This window comes from Tiliqua scincoides, chromosome 4 (genome assembly GCF_035046505.1).
Source record: "Tiliqua scincoides isolate rTilSci1 chromosome 4, rTilSci1.hap2, whole genome shotgun sequence".
Lineage (NCBI taxonomy): Eukaryota > Metazoa > Chordata > Lepidosauria > Squamata > Scincidae > Tiliqua > Tiliqua scincoides.
This window is the reverse complement of record NC_089824.1, coordinates 55,440,129-55,453,323: the sequence shown is the minus strand read 5'-3', so window position 1 is coordinate 55,453,323 and position 13,195 is coordinate 55,440,129. Positions and strand designations below refer to the sequence as shown.

The 13,195-nt window shown below is 41.3% G+C and overlaps 1 protein-coding gene across 2 annotated transcripts in view; it reads left to right on the top strand.

Moving 5' to 3' along the window:
- Positions 1-13,195, top strand: part of GREB1L (GREB1 like retinoic acid receptor coactivator) — a 192,079-nt gene that overhangs the window by 175,067 nt on the left and 3,817 nt on the right. For both annotated transcript variants that reach the window (XM_066625247.1, XM_066625246.1), the window contains 9 exons: positions 445-600; positions 735-874; positions 1,731-1,892; positions 2,340-2,544; positions 3,160-3,325; positions 4,025-4,252; positions 6,130-6,271; positions 8,558-8,758; positions 12,267-12,405. In XM_066625247.1, the coding sequence (XP_066481344.1) occupies positions 445-600; positions 735-874; positions 1,731-1,892; positions 2,340-2,544; positions 3,160-3,325; positions 4,025-4,252; positions 6,130-6,271; positions 8,558-8,758; positions 12,267-12,405 (1,539 nt within the window). The remainder of the gene's footprint in view (positions 1-444; positions 601-734; positions 875-1,730; positions 1,893-2,339; positions 2,545-3,159; positions 3,326-4,024; positions 4,253-6,129; positions 6,272-8,557; positions 8,759-12,266; positions 12,406-13,195) is intronic.

The window sequence follows — 13,195 nt, the reverse complement described above, 5'->3', positions numbered from 1 at the left end:
CTCTGATGACTGCAGAGGATGTGCAGAAATATATGGGGGAAGGAGGTCCTTGTTATCCTATTGTTTGCCCCAGCTTCTAGCAGTCAGCGGTGTACTACCTCTGAATGAGGTGATTTCATACAGTCATCCTTACCAGTAGCCTTAGATAGAGCTTTCCACAATGAATGTGTTTATTTCCTACAACTATCTAAGGAAGTGGACATCATTATAGATAATTACATAAAAGAATCATGCATGATGAAGCACTTTCTTTTCTTTGTGCTGAATCTGAGCAGTCTTAGGCAGACCACTATCCTTCAGCCTCTGGCTCCATCCATATTATGTGGATAATACTGTTGTATGAACTGGTGAAATAATGTGTGTGTGTTTGTGATGTGTTTGGAGAACTTTAAAAGAGCATGATATGAGTATTAACATTGTTGTTCCTAAATTTTACTTTTTGAGATCACATAGAGGACCGCGAAGTTGCCCAGTCAAGCAATGATCAGTGGCCTGATGTTGAAATAGTCAGTAAAATGCCTTTTGACCTCAGCATCCATGATCCTAAATACAAACTTATGAGCCCTGTATATACAGAGCAGTTGCAAAGAGTGAAACAAGGTAAGTGCAACTGATTTCATTTCCTTACATCCAAGCCCTTCAAACAATACTAGGAAGCAATAAAACTATACAATTGACTGTGTTCACATTAAATAATTAGCAGAATTTCATGTGTTCATTGTCTTTGTCCACAGAACCAAGCAAAGAAACCAAGGTGGAGGAACCCAGAAAGCGGGATACTGTATCTATGATGTTGACGAAGTATGCAGCTTACAATACTTTTCATCACTGTGAACAGTGCCATCAGTACATGGATGTCAATCCTTCAGCTCCAGTAAGTCTTTCAAAGCATTAATTTTATGCCTACCGGGGTTTCATTTGGGGTTAAAGAATCCAAAGGCCCAATCCTATTCAACTTTCCAGTACTGATGCAGCCATGCCAGTGGGAGCAGTATCCTGTGGTGGGCAGTTACGGAGGCCTCTTCAAAGTAAACCTTACCTCTGGGCTGCATTGTGACTGCAACAGTGCTGGAGAGTTGAATAGGTTTGGACCATTAAACTAGCGTAACAGTCTTTCCTTGGAACTCAATGATCTGTCTATTCTATGAGATGGCCTAGGGATCTTTAACAGAAATACTTCAAGCTTCATCTCCCAAGATTCTATGAAGGAAGCCATGACTGTTAAACTGGTATATGAACAATAGAGGTTTGCAGTGAATCTGCCCTTAAAAGGAATGTATGATAAATTATGTTATGGAGTCCTCCAAATCTTGACCTTTAAGATGCATTTTTCTGCCAACATTTACACACATTCATTGTGCAAAACCACACAATTCGAGATTAAGTGTTCCTTGACTTACCCTCAGAATTCTCAAAATGTCTCTAGTACTTGGTAATCCTTTTCCTCTTCATGAGCAGGCTGTTAACATGTCTATAAATAAATGACAATATCACTGTTTGCCTAGCAATGTGACAATGAACCACTGTTTAAAATTGTTCTAAACTGTGGGTAGTTTTTTTTAAAGGAATCTAATTGCAGTCCTAAACTAGTAGTGTATTCCTATAATAGTTAATCCAGCTGTATCGCCCACATTTCTTTCGTATATTGACAGCCTCTCAAACCTAGAGATGGTATGTGACCTCCTTGTAGTTACATTTGGCTACAATTTCTTTCTTTTACTTGTTGACAGATGTCCGATTCCACCCTACATGCATTTACATTCTCATCCTCCATGTTAGGAGAAGAGATTCAGCTTCATTTTATAATTCCCAAGTCCAAAGAAAGCTATTTTGTCTTCAGCAATCAGGGCAAGCATCTGGAAAGTATGCGTCTTCCTCTTGTGTCTGATAAGGTGGGTGAAATCTGTTTTAGCTGCAGAAAACAGACCCTTGTCAAGGCTGGCTTGTCAAGGGGGTAAGTGTATATACAGTGGTGCCTCGCAAGACAAAATTAATTTGTTCCACGAGTCGTTTCATATTGCGAAAATTTCGTCTTGCGAGGCATCACTGCAAACAAAAAAAAAAAAGAAGCAAAAAAATTCGTCTTGCAAAGCACGGCCATAGAAAAATTCGTCTTGCGAGTCACCAAAAAAATCACAAAACGCTTTCGTCTTGCGAGTTTTTCGTTGCACGAGGCATTCGTCTTGCAAGGCACCACTGTACCGCCTTACAGGAGAGAAGTGTTGTCGATTAGAAGCAAAAAGAAGTTGAGCTGGGGTGTGTGAAAGTACACATGTGCATGTTAGTAAATAGTAAATCCAGTGTAAATTAAGTCTTCCTCTGGCTTCTCCTTCTGACAGAATTTGAATGCGGTCAAGAGTCCTATTTTCACTCCTTCAAGTGGGCGTCATGAGCATGGTCTCTTGAATCTTTATCATGCTATGGAAGGCATCAATCACCTCCATCTTCTTGTGGTCAAAGAATATGAAATGCCGCTTTACCGCAAGTATTGGCCCAATCATATCATGCTGGTTTTGCCAGGCATGTTCAACAATGCTGGAGTAGGTAAGTAAAGCAAGCCCAAAATGCAAACATTTTTCTTTTGTTTCCTTCTGTAGTATCCATTTTTGATGCTAGATATGCCAGCTGCTGAGCACAAGAAGTAACTGTTAAGTCTGTGTTTCCCAAACTGTGGGTTGGAACCCGCAAGTGGGTGGTGACCTGATGTTTGGTGGGTCGTGAAACTGAAACTGACAAGATGATAGCTGACGAGGAAGATGTATTGAGCCCTATGGAAAGTGAAATTGAGCTGCCATGCATGTTTACTCATGAGTAGGTGAACATTTCTCAGTATGCTTTGACTAGCAGGCTGAGAGGAACACAGTGTCACCAAAATTGTCCTGATCTGATGAACACAGGCCCCCTAAAATGCTCTGGAAGTCCCCCCTTTCCATGCTGACAAGGGGAAATGCATTTGTCTTTGTGGAAAATGAAACTGAGCTGCATGTGTGTGTTTGTTCATGAGTAGGCAAATATGCTTTGGATCTTATCGAAGGCCAGGCAAAGGGGGGGAATGCAATTTCTACATGGTCTTGCTTAATATACTCATAGTTATTCTCTGCTGAATAAAGAGGAGGTCAGGCCTGGTCTCAGAAAGGTCTCATTGCTGTGTGTTTTCAGGTGCTGCCAGATTCCTTATTAAAGAACTTTCTTACCATAACTTGGAACTGGAGAGAAACCGTTTGGAGGAGTTAGGAGTCAAACGCCAGTGTGTCTGGCCTTTCATTGTGGTCATGGATGATTCTTGTGTACTGTGGAATAGTCATGGTGTCCAGGAACAGTCCAGGTAACTCAAGTGTGTCATAATTATTGTATAGATGGGAGCTGTAGCAAAATATTGCATCAATATGGTATTGTGCTTGAGTATATCAATTGGGAAGATGACTATGCATTTCTAGTTACATAGGTGTTTAGTTTTTGACAATAATTCTTGAAGTTAATGGATCTTGAATTGAAGGTCATAGGTAGGTTGTCATACCTACTAGCCCTGAAATTGTGCCCCAAGAAAGTTGCTTGTAACCACAAAATAGGTTGCTGGGTGTGTTTATGATATGTGTGTATGTAGGAAGGGTTTCCCAGAAATCCCTGTTTAGTCTCAAAACCAGTTATTTAGATCCAGGTCAAATATCCAGGGTTGGCACCAACTAATTTTTTGCCCAAACATGGCAAATGTGCCTCCCTCCAGCAGCATGTGTATGCCTGCGCCCCCAACACCAGACAGCACTCAAATGAACACACACAAATCTCCCTCCTTATTTTTGCTTGGCTCACCCTCCACTGCTGCCTGTGATCTTGCTAGATCCAAACCGTGCCTGGCAAAGAGAAGGCAGAATGGCTGGATCCATCCCCCATATCAGGCAGTGGCACTGATATGGCTGGGTCAGCTTCCTGTGATCCATATCTTTTGGCATGGTTGACACAGCTTCTTTTGTCCATCTGAGTACAGTGGTGAATGTAGTACAATAAAACTTTTTGCTTCCCATAGTCAGTCCATGGATCAAGGAACAACCAGTAAAAATGTGTCTTTGAAGAGTGTTCTGCAGCACATTGAAGCTACACCGAAAATTGTTCATTATGCAATCCTGGGCATCCAGAAATGGAACAGCAAGCTGAATTCTAGGGCACCCAAACCTTCCTTCTCCAGGTGTCACATACATGATTTCATACTGCTCAACATAGATCTGACCCAAAATGTGCAATATGATCTAAACAGGTAAGTAAATGCATGCCTGTTGCTGCCAGGTGTGCTACTGGCCTGGGATTAAATTAATAGTTGTTAAAAGATGTTTAAAAATAAGGTTGACACTTATAGGTAAACCAGAGAAACACTAGAAAGGAAGCCAGCAGAATTATTTCTGAAATTACTGTTCTTCTATGTTTATATTTGTGGTTTAAACTATGAGTTGTGAAAGGAATTATTATTAATCAAGGAAGAGAGGAAAGATCTGCAAAAATAGCATTGTAAATGTCAGTGACTGATATTTGGATGTGACTTTAGTTGAGTTGGAAGGGAAATGAGAATTGCTGATCCAAAGAGCGAGCTTTAGCCACTGTGAAAATGTTTTCTTCCATTCTAGCTTTCCCTTGCTTGGGTCGCTGGTTGCTGGGGGGGGGGGGGCAGAAGGAATATGGCTAGTGCAGTGGTTCCCATACTGTACTCAAGGGCACCGCAGTGCATTCACAGGTGCATCATGCAGCCTCTTTTTCCCAGCTCACCAGGCTACCTCACAAGATTCTTGTGAGATCTTGTGCAATGGAACCGCTGTGACAGGGTGTCATGGATGAAGGGCGCCATGGGAGTGGTAGGTTCAGAAACCACCGGGTTAGTACAAAGACTACAGAATATACTTTCTTTTATCAGTGCCAGTGTCAGGTTTCTGGGGGATGATGATACATTGGGGCTTTCCTCTGTATCTAGAATTGACCCCTCTTTGATGCTCTCTTTTCCATTTTAAATGCCAAGTGCATAAATGCTGTTTTTTTTTGCAAGAGAGAACTTCTCATAGGAGTGACAGAGAAGGCCTTTACAAATTCCTTTTGTGAAAACACCCCCTGCAGTTGTGCACACTGACTTCTGTGGTGCTATCCTGTCAACCCCTGCTCAAGTATCCAGGTGTCTGTACTCAGCACGTTAGCAGTCTGGACGATCAGCACTGAACCTGATTGCTACATGAGCATCTCACCTTCTCTGTTAGGTTGCTTACTAATTGGTGGAATTTATTTTGAAATGAGTTGCTTGCTTATAAGTGTGGTTCTACATAGATACTAATGTGTACATCCCTATTCAGAGCCCAGTTGCCACCCATGGCTCAGTTCCAGTAGCTGGGTAGCCTTCTCTGGCACTCGCACAACATCTGCACAACAATTTTAACATCAGTGCCCAATGGAAAGCTAAATGGCCAGTCAAATGCCCAGAAACAGGTAGTTATATAGACAATCCTACACTTAAGGTGCCAGGTTTCGACTTACCTCACCAGCACTGGAAAACTTTGAACAGGATCTGTACCCTACATGGTGTTAGTCAGGACGCAGTGTTTAAATGGGGGCTAGTATCTACCCCACAGTGTGATTGCGGGTTCTCCTGCCAAACCGTATAGCACATTGTGTCTGGCTGCAAACTGAGGGCGTATACTGGCCCATGGTCTGACTTTTTCAATGAAGGTAATGGCTGGACAAACTGGATATTGACATTTGATCTAGTCAAATTGATATATAAGTCCATGTATTCTATGCCATACACTAAATAAGTAGCTGGGTCTGAAACAAGAAGGGAGGGTAATTCCATCCCCCTATAAATACCCTCACCTATAGCAAGTTACCACTTGTTAAGGAGGGGCATTTCCTAAGTGTATAACGAACACAGCCTTTAAGGGTACCCTGCCAAGTCATCATCAGGTGAGTCATCCATTTGTGTGACTGCATGCACCATTCATGAAGGACAATAATTGTAGATAGCAACTTTGTTTTTCTCTAAAACAGACAGGATTTTTGGTCTCAACGTAATTTATTGAAAAGGCACAACATGTACTAGGGGTAATTACCTTGAACAAACCCATTGCCTGGTCAGTAAGTTTGTGTTCAATTGTTTAGGTATTTCTGTGAAGATGTAGATTTTAACCTGAGAACAAACAGCAGTGGCCTGCTTATATGTTGCTTTAACAACTTCAGTCTCATGAAGAAACACATTCAGGTTGGAGGGCAAAAGGACTTTGCAATTAAGCCTAAAATCATGGTAAGTCTCGTCATTAAACCAAAGGAAGATTTTCAAACCATTGTTTTGTGTTTTCTTTAATGAGAAAAAAAGGTTGGATCTCTCTCCCCCATTTACACTGTGAAGTTGCTGATGTAAGGGAAGGGAAATTTCCAATGGTCGAGTCAAATTGTTGAACCAATTCACAGTTTACTATTTTAAGTTCTGCTGCAGAAATACTGATTTTTGAAAATGCAATTCAGATCTGCATGCAGATTCAGGCAGCCTGTTGCCACTTCTTCTATCAGTTTTTATCAGTTGACAAAAGTGTGTACCAATAGCGAAGCCAGAGGGGGACGGAGCTGTAAGTGCCACATGGCTCCAAAACTAGCCTTGTAAGCTGCCTCTCCCCCTCATTCTCAGATTCTATCTGGGGGTGAGAGCAATGCGGAGGAGACACCTCCATGTTGCTTTCACTCCTTGGAATGGCCCCGAGAGCGAGGGGCAGGTGACACAATGAGTTTCGGAGCTCTGTGGCACTTACAACTCTGTCCTCCTCTGCCTCCGCTACTGGTGTGTACACACATGTGCATTTTTTAAGTGAGAGTGTCGATTCCACGTTTGCTTTTACCCTGTCATCTTCTGATTTGGAGTGCATGGCTATCTCCTCCTCCTAAACACTGATTCATGAGTGGTGGTATGCCTTCATCATGTGTACTGAGAGTCCTGGAGACTAATGAGAAAACAAGCAACATGCGCATGTGATACTTATGAGAAAAACTTCTCTGGTGAGAATGTTAATAGTGTGCCATGGCTCCACATAATCATACACCCCCCTGCTTGATTTGTATGTCAGGCCTGCTTAGTTCAGGAATGAAATGCCATTACCTCAGATGCCTCCTTCTTCAAGGCTATACTGGTCCACTTGCTGATTGCCCTATGGCATACAGCTATATGCTCTTATCAGAGCCTCCCCATCTGAGTGGCTTTCCTACATAGTACGTGTCAGCCTTCTTATAGCAGGATTGCAGGAAATGCTAAGAACCCTGCTAGAACCTTTCCATTATTGGCTGAGGCTTAACTTGCCTGGCCTCATAGGATGACCAAGTACACACCCTTACCCCCAACTGTATTACCTTGGTAGTCCTGCTGGTGCCATCAGTGGTTGGACTCACAAATGAGTCCAACTGTTGCCACTTCTTCTATCAGACAGCTCAGACAGACCTGTGCTAATTTTTTCTATTTATATGGTACTCCTGCTTTCCTAGTGCATGCTTCTGGGAAGCTAAGGTCAGTGGTGTCACTAGGGTTTGCATCACCCGGTATGGAAGAACATGATCATCATGATGGAACACCTCCCAGCCAGTGGACAGGGTAACGCTCAGGTGGTGGGCATGGTGATGCATCCTCACCCCACCCCTATTGGTTTGGGGGCTATAACTTTTGATAGAATAGAGATATTTCAGCATGGTTTGTTTCAATGCATTCTGCGTTGAATGCTACATAACATGATGGTGGTGTTCGAAAATACCAAGATTTTAAAAATTTTGGCCAGTAGTGGTATCATCCCCCTGTGTGTGTCACCTGGTGTGGCCTGCACCCCCCTAGAGACGCCACTGGCTAAGGTAGCTAGATGTAGTCCAATGCAGGGAGAGCTCTAGGAACACTTGAAACAAGGGTAACATAATTCATGTATGTATATAACACAATCTAAATATATGGTGCTTTATAGAATGAAAAGGCAGGTCCTTGCCCTGAAGGCTGCTGTCTAGAACAGTGATTTTCAACCTTTTTAATCTCACAGCACACTGACAAGGCACTAAAATTGTAAAGGCATACCATTGGTTTTTGGACAACTGACAAGGCACACTGCACTGTCAGTAGGAGGCTCACTTCCCACCAATGGCTCTACTAATAAATGACCCTCCCACGAACATCTGTGGCACACCTACAGGCCATTCATGGCACATCAATGTGCCACAGTATACTGGTTGAAAATTGCTGATCTAGATGTTGATACAAAGGTGACAACAGAGGAAGAGAAGAGAAATGGAAGCCGAGGTCAACAGAAGAAGCAAATTAGATTGTTTCAATTATATATATTTAATCTGCATTTCAGTAGGGAATAAAGACTGAAAGTTGTGCTGAAGACTTCATAGAAAAGGTGGGATTTGAAGGATGGAAGAAAAGAAGCTTTTATACATAGAACTTGTCAGTGTTCTCCCTCACCTATTCAATGTTAATAAGGACTAGTTACATCCATTTTCTGGTGATTTATAATGCTACTCACTGCATCTCACTTTTAACCTATCATCATTTTCCAAATAGGTATCCGAGAGCTTGTCTCCAATAATGCCTCTTCAGTATGTCTGTGCTCCAGACAGCGAGCACACACTCCTGGCAGCTCCAGCCCAGTTCCTCCTAGAGAAGTTCCTTCAATATGCCACATACAAGCTTTTTCCAAAGGCCATCCATAACTTCAAGAGCCCTGTCTTGGCTGTAGACTGCTATCTGAACATTGGGCCTGAGGTACACATCTAGGAATCTTACCCAAAAAACCAAAGAAATATCAGTGTGTTTTTTAAAAAAAAGGTGACCAGGCAACTGCATATTGAGTTTCTCGGGTCCTTAACTTCAGTTTCTGGAGTTGGAAAATGTATATTATTGTTTTTAATTGCTATAATTGGAGTCCAGTGAAACTTGTAATTAGTCTTTTCCCATACATTTTCTGTCCTTTCTTTGTTAGGTGATACATTCTTTGTTCTGTATACGCTTTTATGTTTTTGCTTCTGCTGATGGGTTTATTATTATTATCTCTCTTTATTTAAACCATTTTTCCTTATGATTTCCATGAATTAAGTGTAGAAACTTTCTATATCTGGTTATTGGTCTTAAATATGTGAAGCTATGTTGACAAAAACGCAGTGAACAGTTTTGAATTTCCCTCTACACAGTGGCGTCGCTGGGGGGTGCGGGCCACACTGGGTGACAAGCAAGGGGGTGTGATACGCTTAAATCGTGGTGGTTAGGAGTAACCCCATCATGTTATATACCATTGGATGCAGAATTTCCAGCAGAATGCACTGCAAAAAACCAGAGTGAAATCTCTCCTTTCTATCAAAAGTTATTGGCAAAAAAACGGGAAAACAAAAAATGCATGGAGCCCAATGGAAAGTGAAACAGAGCCATAGCACACATTTACTCGTGGGTAGATCGGAAAGGGCAGGCTGAGAGGAATCCAACAACACCAGAATGGTCCTGATCCAATGAATGTAGCCCCCCAAAAACACCCGAGAAGGAGGTTCCTCCCTCCAAGCTGGCCAATGTATTGAGCCCTATGAAAAGCAAAACTAAGCCACGTGGTCGCATTTACTTGCAAGCAAGCAAACTTGCCTTGGCTCCTGGGCAGGTCAGGCAAAGGGAAATGTGAGGCCACTAGAATGGTCCTGATTTGATGCAACTGGAGCTCAACAAATGCTCCAGAAGGCAGCCCCCCCATAAAAAGAATGAACAGAGGCTTGACAGGGTAAGGTGAATTTTTTTCTAGTATTTTAGGCTGCAGTCCTGTCCACACTTTCCTGGGAGTAAGCCCCACTGACTATAATGGGACTTACTTCTGAGTAGACAGGCATAGGATTGGGCCCTCAGACTTGTAAAGCCAAGTGGGTCCTGATCGTGATATATATAAGAAATTGAACTGGGTACTGGGTAGGGGTGAAAATCTTACTGATTATTTTTGGGGGGGAGGTGGGGGTGTTATTGAAGGCAGGCTACAGAGAAAATTCACTTGGTGGAACAGAGCTGGCTTCCCCTTATTTAATTATTTGTTTTACTTTAATTTAATTATTTATAATTATTTATTTTATTCTAAAAAGTGGGTCCCAGTGCTAAAAGTTTGAGACCTGCTCCAATAAGGTCTTAGTAAGTTGACACCCTGGGGGGAGGTGACACCACTAGTGACCAAAATCACTAAAATCACAATTTGTAAAAATAATACCATCATGTTATATATCAATTGATGTGTAATTTCATGCAGAATGCAATGAAACAAACTGTGTTGAAATATCTTTATTCTATCAAAAGGTACAGCCAAAAAACCAGTGGGAGTGGGGCAATGGTCGATCACCATGCCCACTACCTAGAGTGTTGCCCCGCCCACTGCATGGTGATGACGCGCTGGCCTCCCGCACCGGGACACAAACCCTAGTGATGCCACTGCCTCTACACCAATTTCATCTTCTCCTGCCACTATCTTTATATCATTCTCTTTTGGACTGTTATTACTTGCTGATGACTTGAACATCTTTTCTTCCTTATAACAACCTTTTGATTGACATGATTTTTCTTTCATGCTTTCACAACTACTTCTCTTTTATATAGTTCTGCTTTTCTTAAGTTTAGTGTATATCCTTTCCATACTACAAACTGTCCTTTTGCTGAATGTAACTTCTACAACTTATTTTTCCTTCCTGTTTAGTCACATTCTCATCATTCCTTTCTCCTTATTTAGGTTTCTGCAGCTTAGTTTTTTTGACTAATTACTGCCACCCTAACTAGGGCACCTTTTCTCTATGGCTTTCATTTTTTTTTTCTGCACTTCTTGCAGTTTCCCCTACTGTAGAGATCCACCTCTGTCACATCCACCATATTTTGCACCCAGTGTATCAGTATGCAACATGCGTAATATTGGGACCTCTTCTGCATATGGACATATAGGCTAGCTAAAAATAATAAATGATATTAGGCAGAAGAATATGACCAGCAGGTACATTTGAAATTGTTGTGATCTAGCTACTGCACTAGTGTGCATGTATACACATAGCACACAAAGTGAGACAATGGAAACTGCTTTACTTTGCAACATTTCTCCACACGTATTTAGAGAAGAAGAGTTTTCACTAGCCAAAACTCAGTCTCTATTGTTTAGCCTACTGCTTGGATTGTTAGGAGTCCATCTGTATTTTGTGGGAATTTGTTTTTCCAGATAACTGTCAATACTTATATTATCTTCATCTCTTTCACCCTTTCAGAACTGTTGCTTTTGCTTTTTCCATTATTTAAAAAAAACAAAAACATTCCTGTCTCTGTAGAGACTTTGTTTATTGCTATCTTGCATGACAAAGTCTCATCTTTGGATGGCGGTGCTTAGAAATTGAGATTCAGATGTCCTGTATGTTATCATTGCAGACTAGGCCAATGTGCAGCATCATAGACATTGTGTAATTGAGTAAATTTCCCAACAGTTAGTCATCAGAAAAATGTAAGTTCCACCCCACCCCCCCATTTTTGCTTGCATTCTCTCTCTGGTGACAGCACCTGGGATAGGATATTACTTGATCCAGATCAGGTTCCTATAGTAAATTCATGGAATGGAAACAAGACATATTGGGCATAGTGCATAGGATATATTTAAAATACAGGTACATGTCGCTTAACAACCATTTGCTTAACAACGGTCCATATATATATGATGGTGGTCAAAGCACAATAAAGATGCTCTTAATGAGGCAATTGCATCTCCCATAGCCTGCAGCAGAGTGTCTGTTTACACAACAAAAGCTCTGAATGCAAAGAAGAGGTAATTATCTCCAGTAGCCTGTGCAGCCAGCTAGTGTCTGGCAGGGGGTGTCTCTTTACACAACAAAGACAATAGATTGAACTGAATGTTCACTTAATGGCCTAATGGCATAACAACAGGGATTGGAGAACGTATCCCTGTCGTTCAGTGGCGCACACCTGTATACGTACTATAAAAATAGTGCATAGGATATATCTATGTAGGAGAAACTACCAAATCAGTACTTCATTCTTTTTCTTTTTTGGACAGAAATTAAAATTTAATCAGGGAACAATCTAGTAAGACCTGAAAAGTGGGTGTATTGCTGGCCTATTTGGTGGGATTTATTTCTTTAAATTATTTTTTAAAAAGCCTTTCTCCTGAATTTCAAAGTGCCCAAACCAGATTAGAATACAAAAGTTTGAAAGAAAACTGTAGTGAATGAATTTTAACATTTTTCTTAATTTTTTTGTTGTTTAGGTAGCTCTCTGCTATGTGAGCTCACGTCCTCACTCTGTTAATGTCAGCTATGAAGGCGTGTTTTTCAGTGGACTTCTCCTGTATCTTTGTGACTCCTTTGTAGGAGCAGACTTTCTCAAGAAGTTCAAATTCCTGAAAGGTAGAATGACTTGTGTTTGGAACCGTTTCTCTACTTCTTGTTTTTGATAAGAAATTATAGCATTCTAGAATGGACCGGTTGGCAGTGGCACCACATTCAGGAACTGGAAACAGTTACCACAAAGAAGCTGTATTATTTTAGCTACATAAGGGAAATTAATATCACCATGTTCCTCCAAGTCACGTTTGTCCATGACCCTTTAATACTAGAAGCCATAGTAGCTGATGCCCTAAAAGCCCCCTAGTTGGTACCCTAAAAGTCTGGTGGGATGTAGAGGCCCCCAAACCAGATCCACCCCCAACACTAATACATGTATTCTTTGTCAAGCACAATCCATAGTGAACCATCTCAAGTTGCATAGTACAAGTGATGTCAACTAGGTTGACTGCTCCTTAATTACACTAAATGCAACTGTTTGTACTTCTAATACAGTAGTAAAATTATGAATTTCAGTGCATGGTGAAGGATGAAGTGGGGAGTCCTACTGTGAATATGTAATTGGTAGTATTAATAAAATTGTGGCTTGACCACAATTTTCATTTCCATTTAGAACTTTGAATTAAATTATGGTAGCTGCTGGGAAAGCAGTTCCATGCTGTCACGGCCTCACACATCAAAGCCTATGACGGTAGACATTGACAATGTTTGAAAAAGCTTCACTTAATCACTAGTAATCTATTATGAACTATCTTACTCCTCTAAAAGCCATTAGGTGGTTTGTGCCTCCTTTTGTGCACTTATGTCCAGGGAAAACAGCACATGAAGACTGTTTTCTGAATGGAAGTGGTGG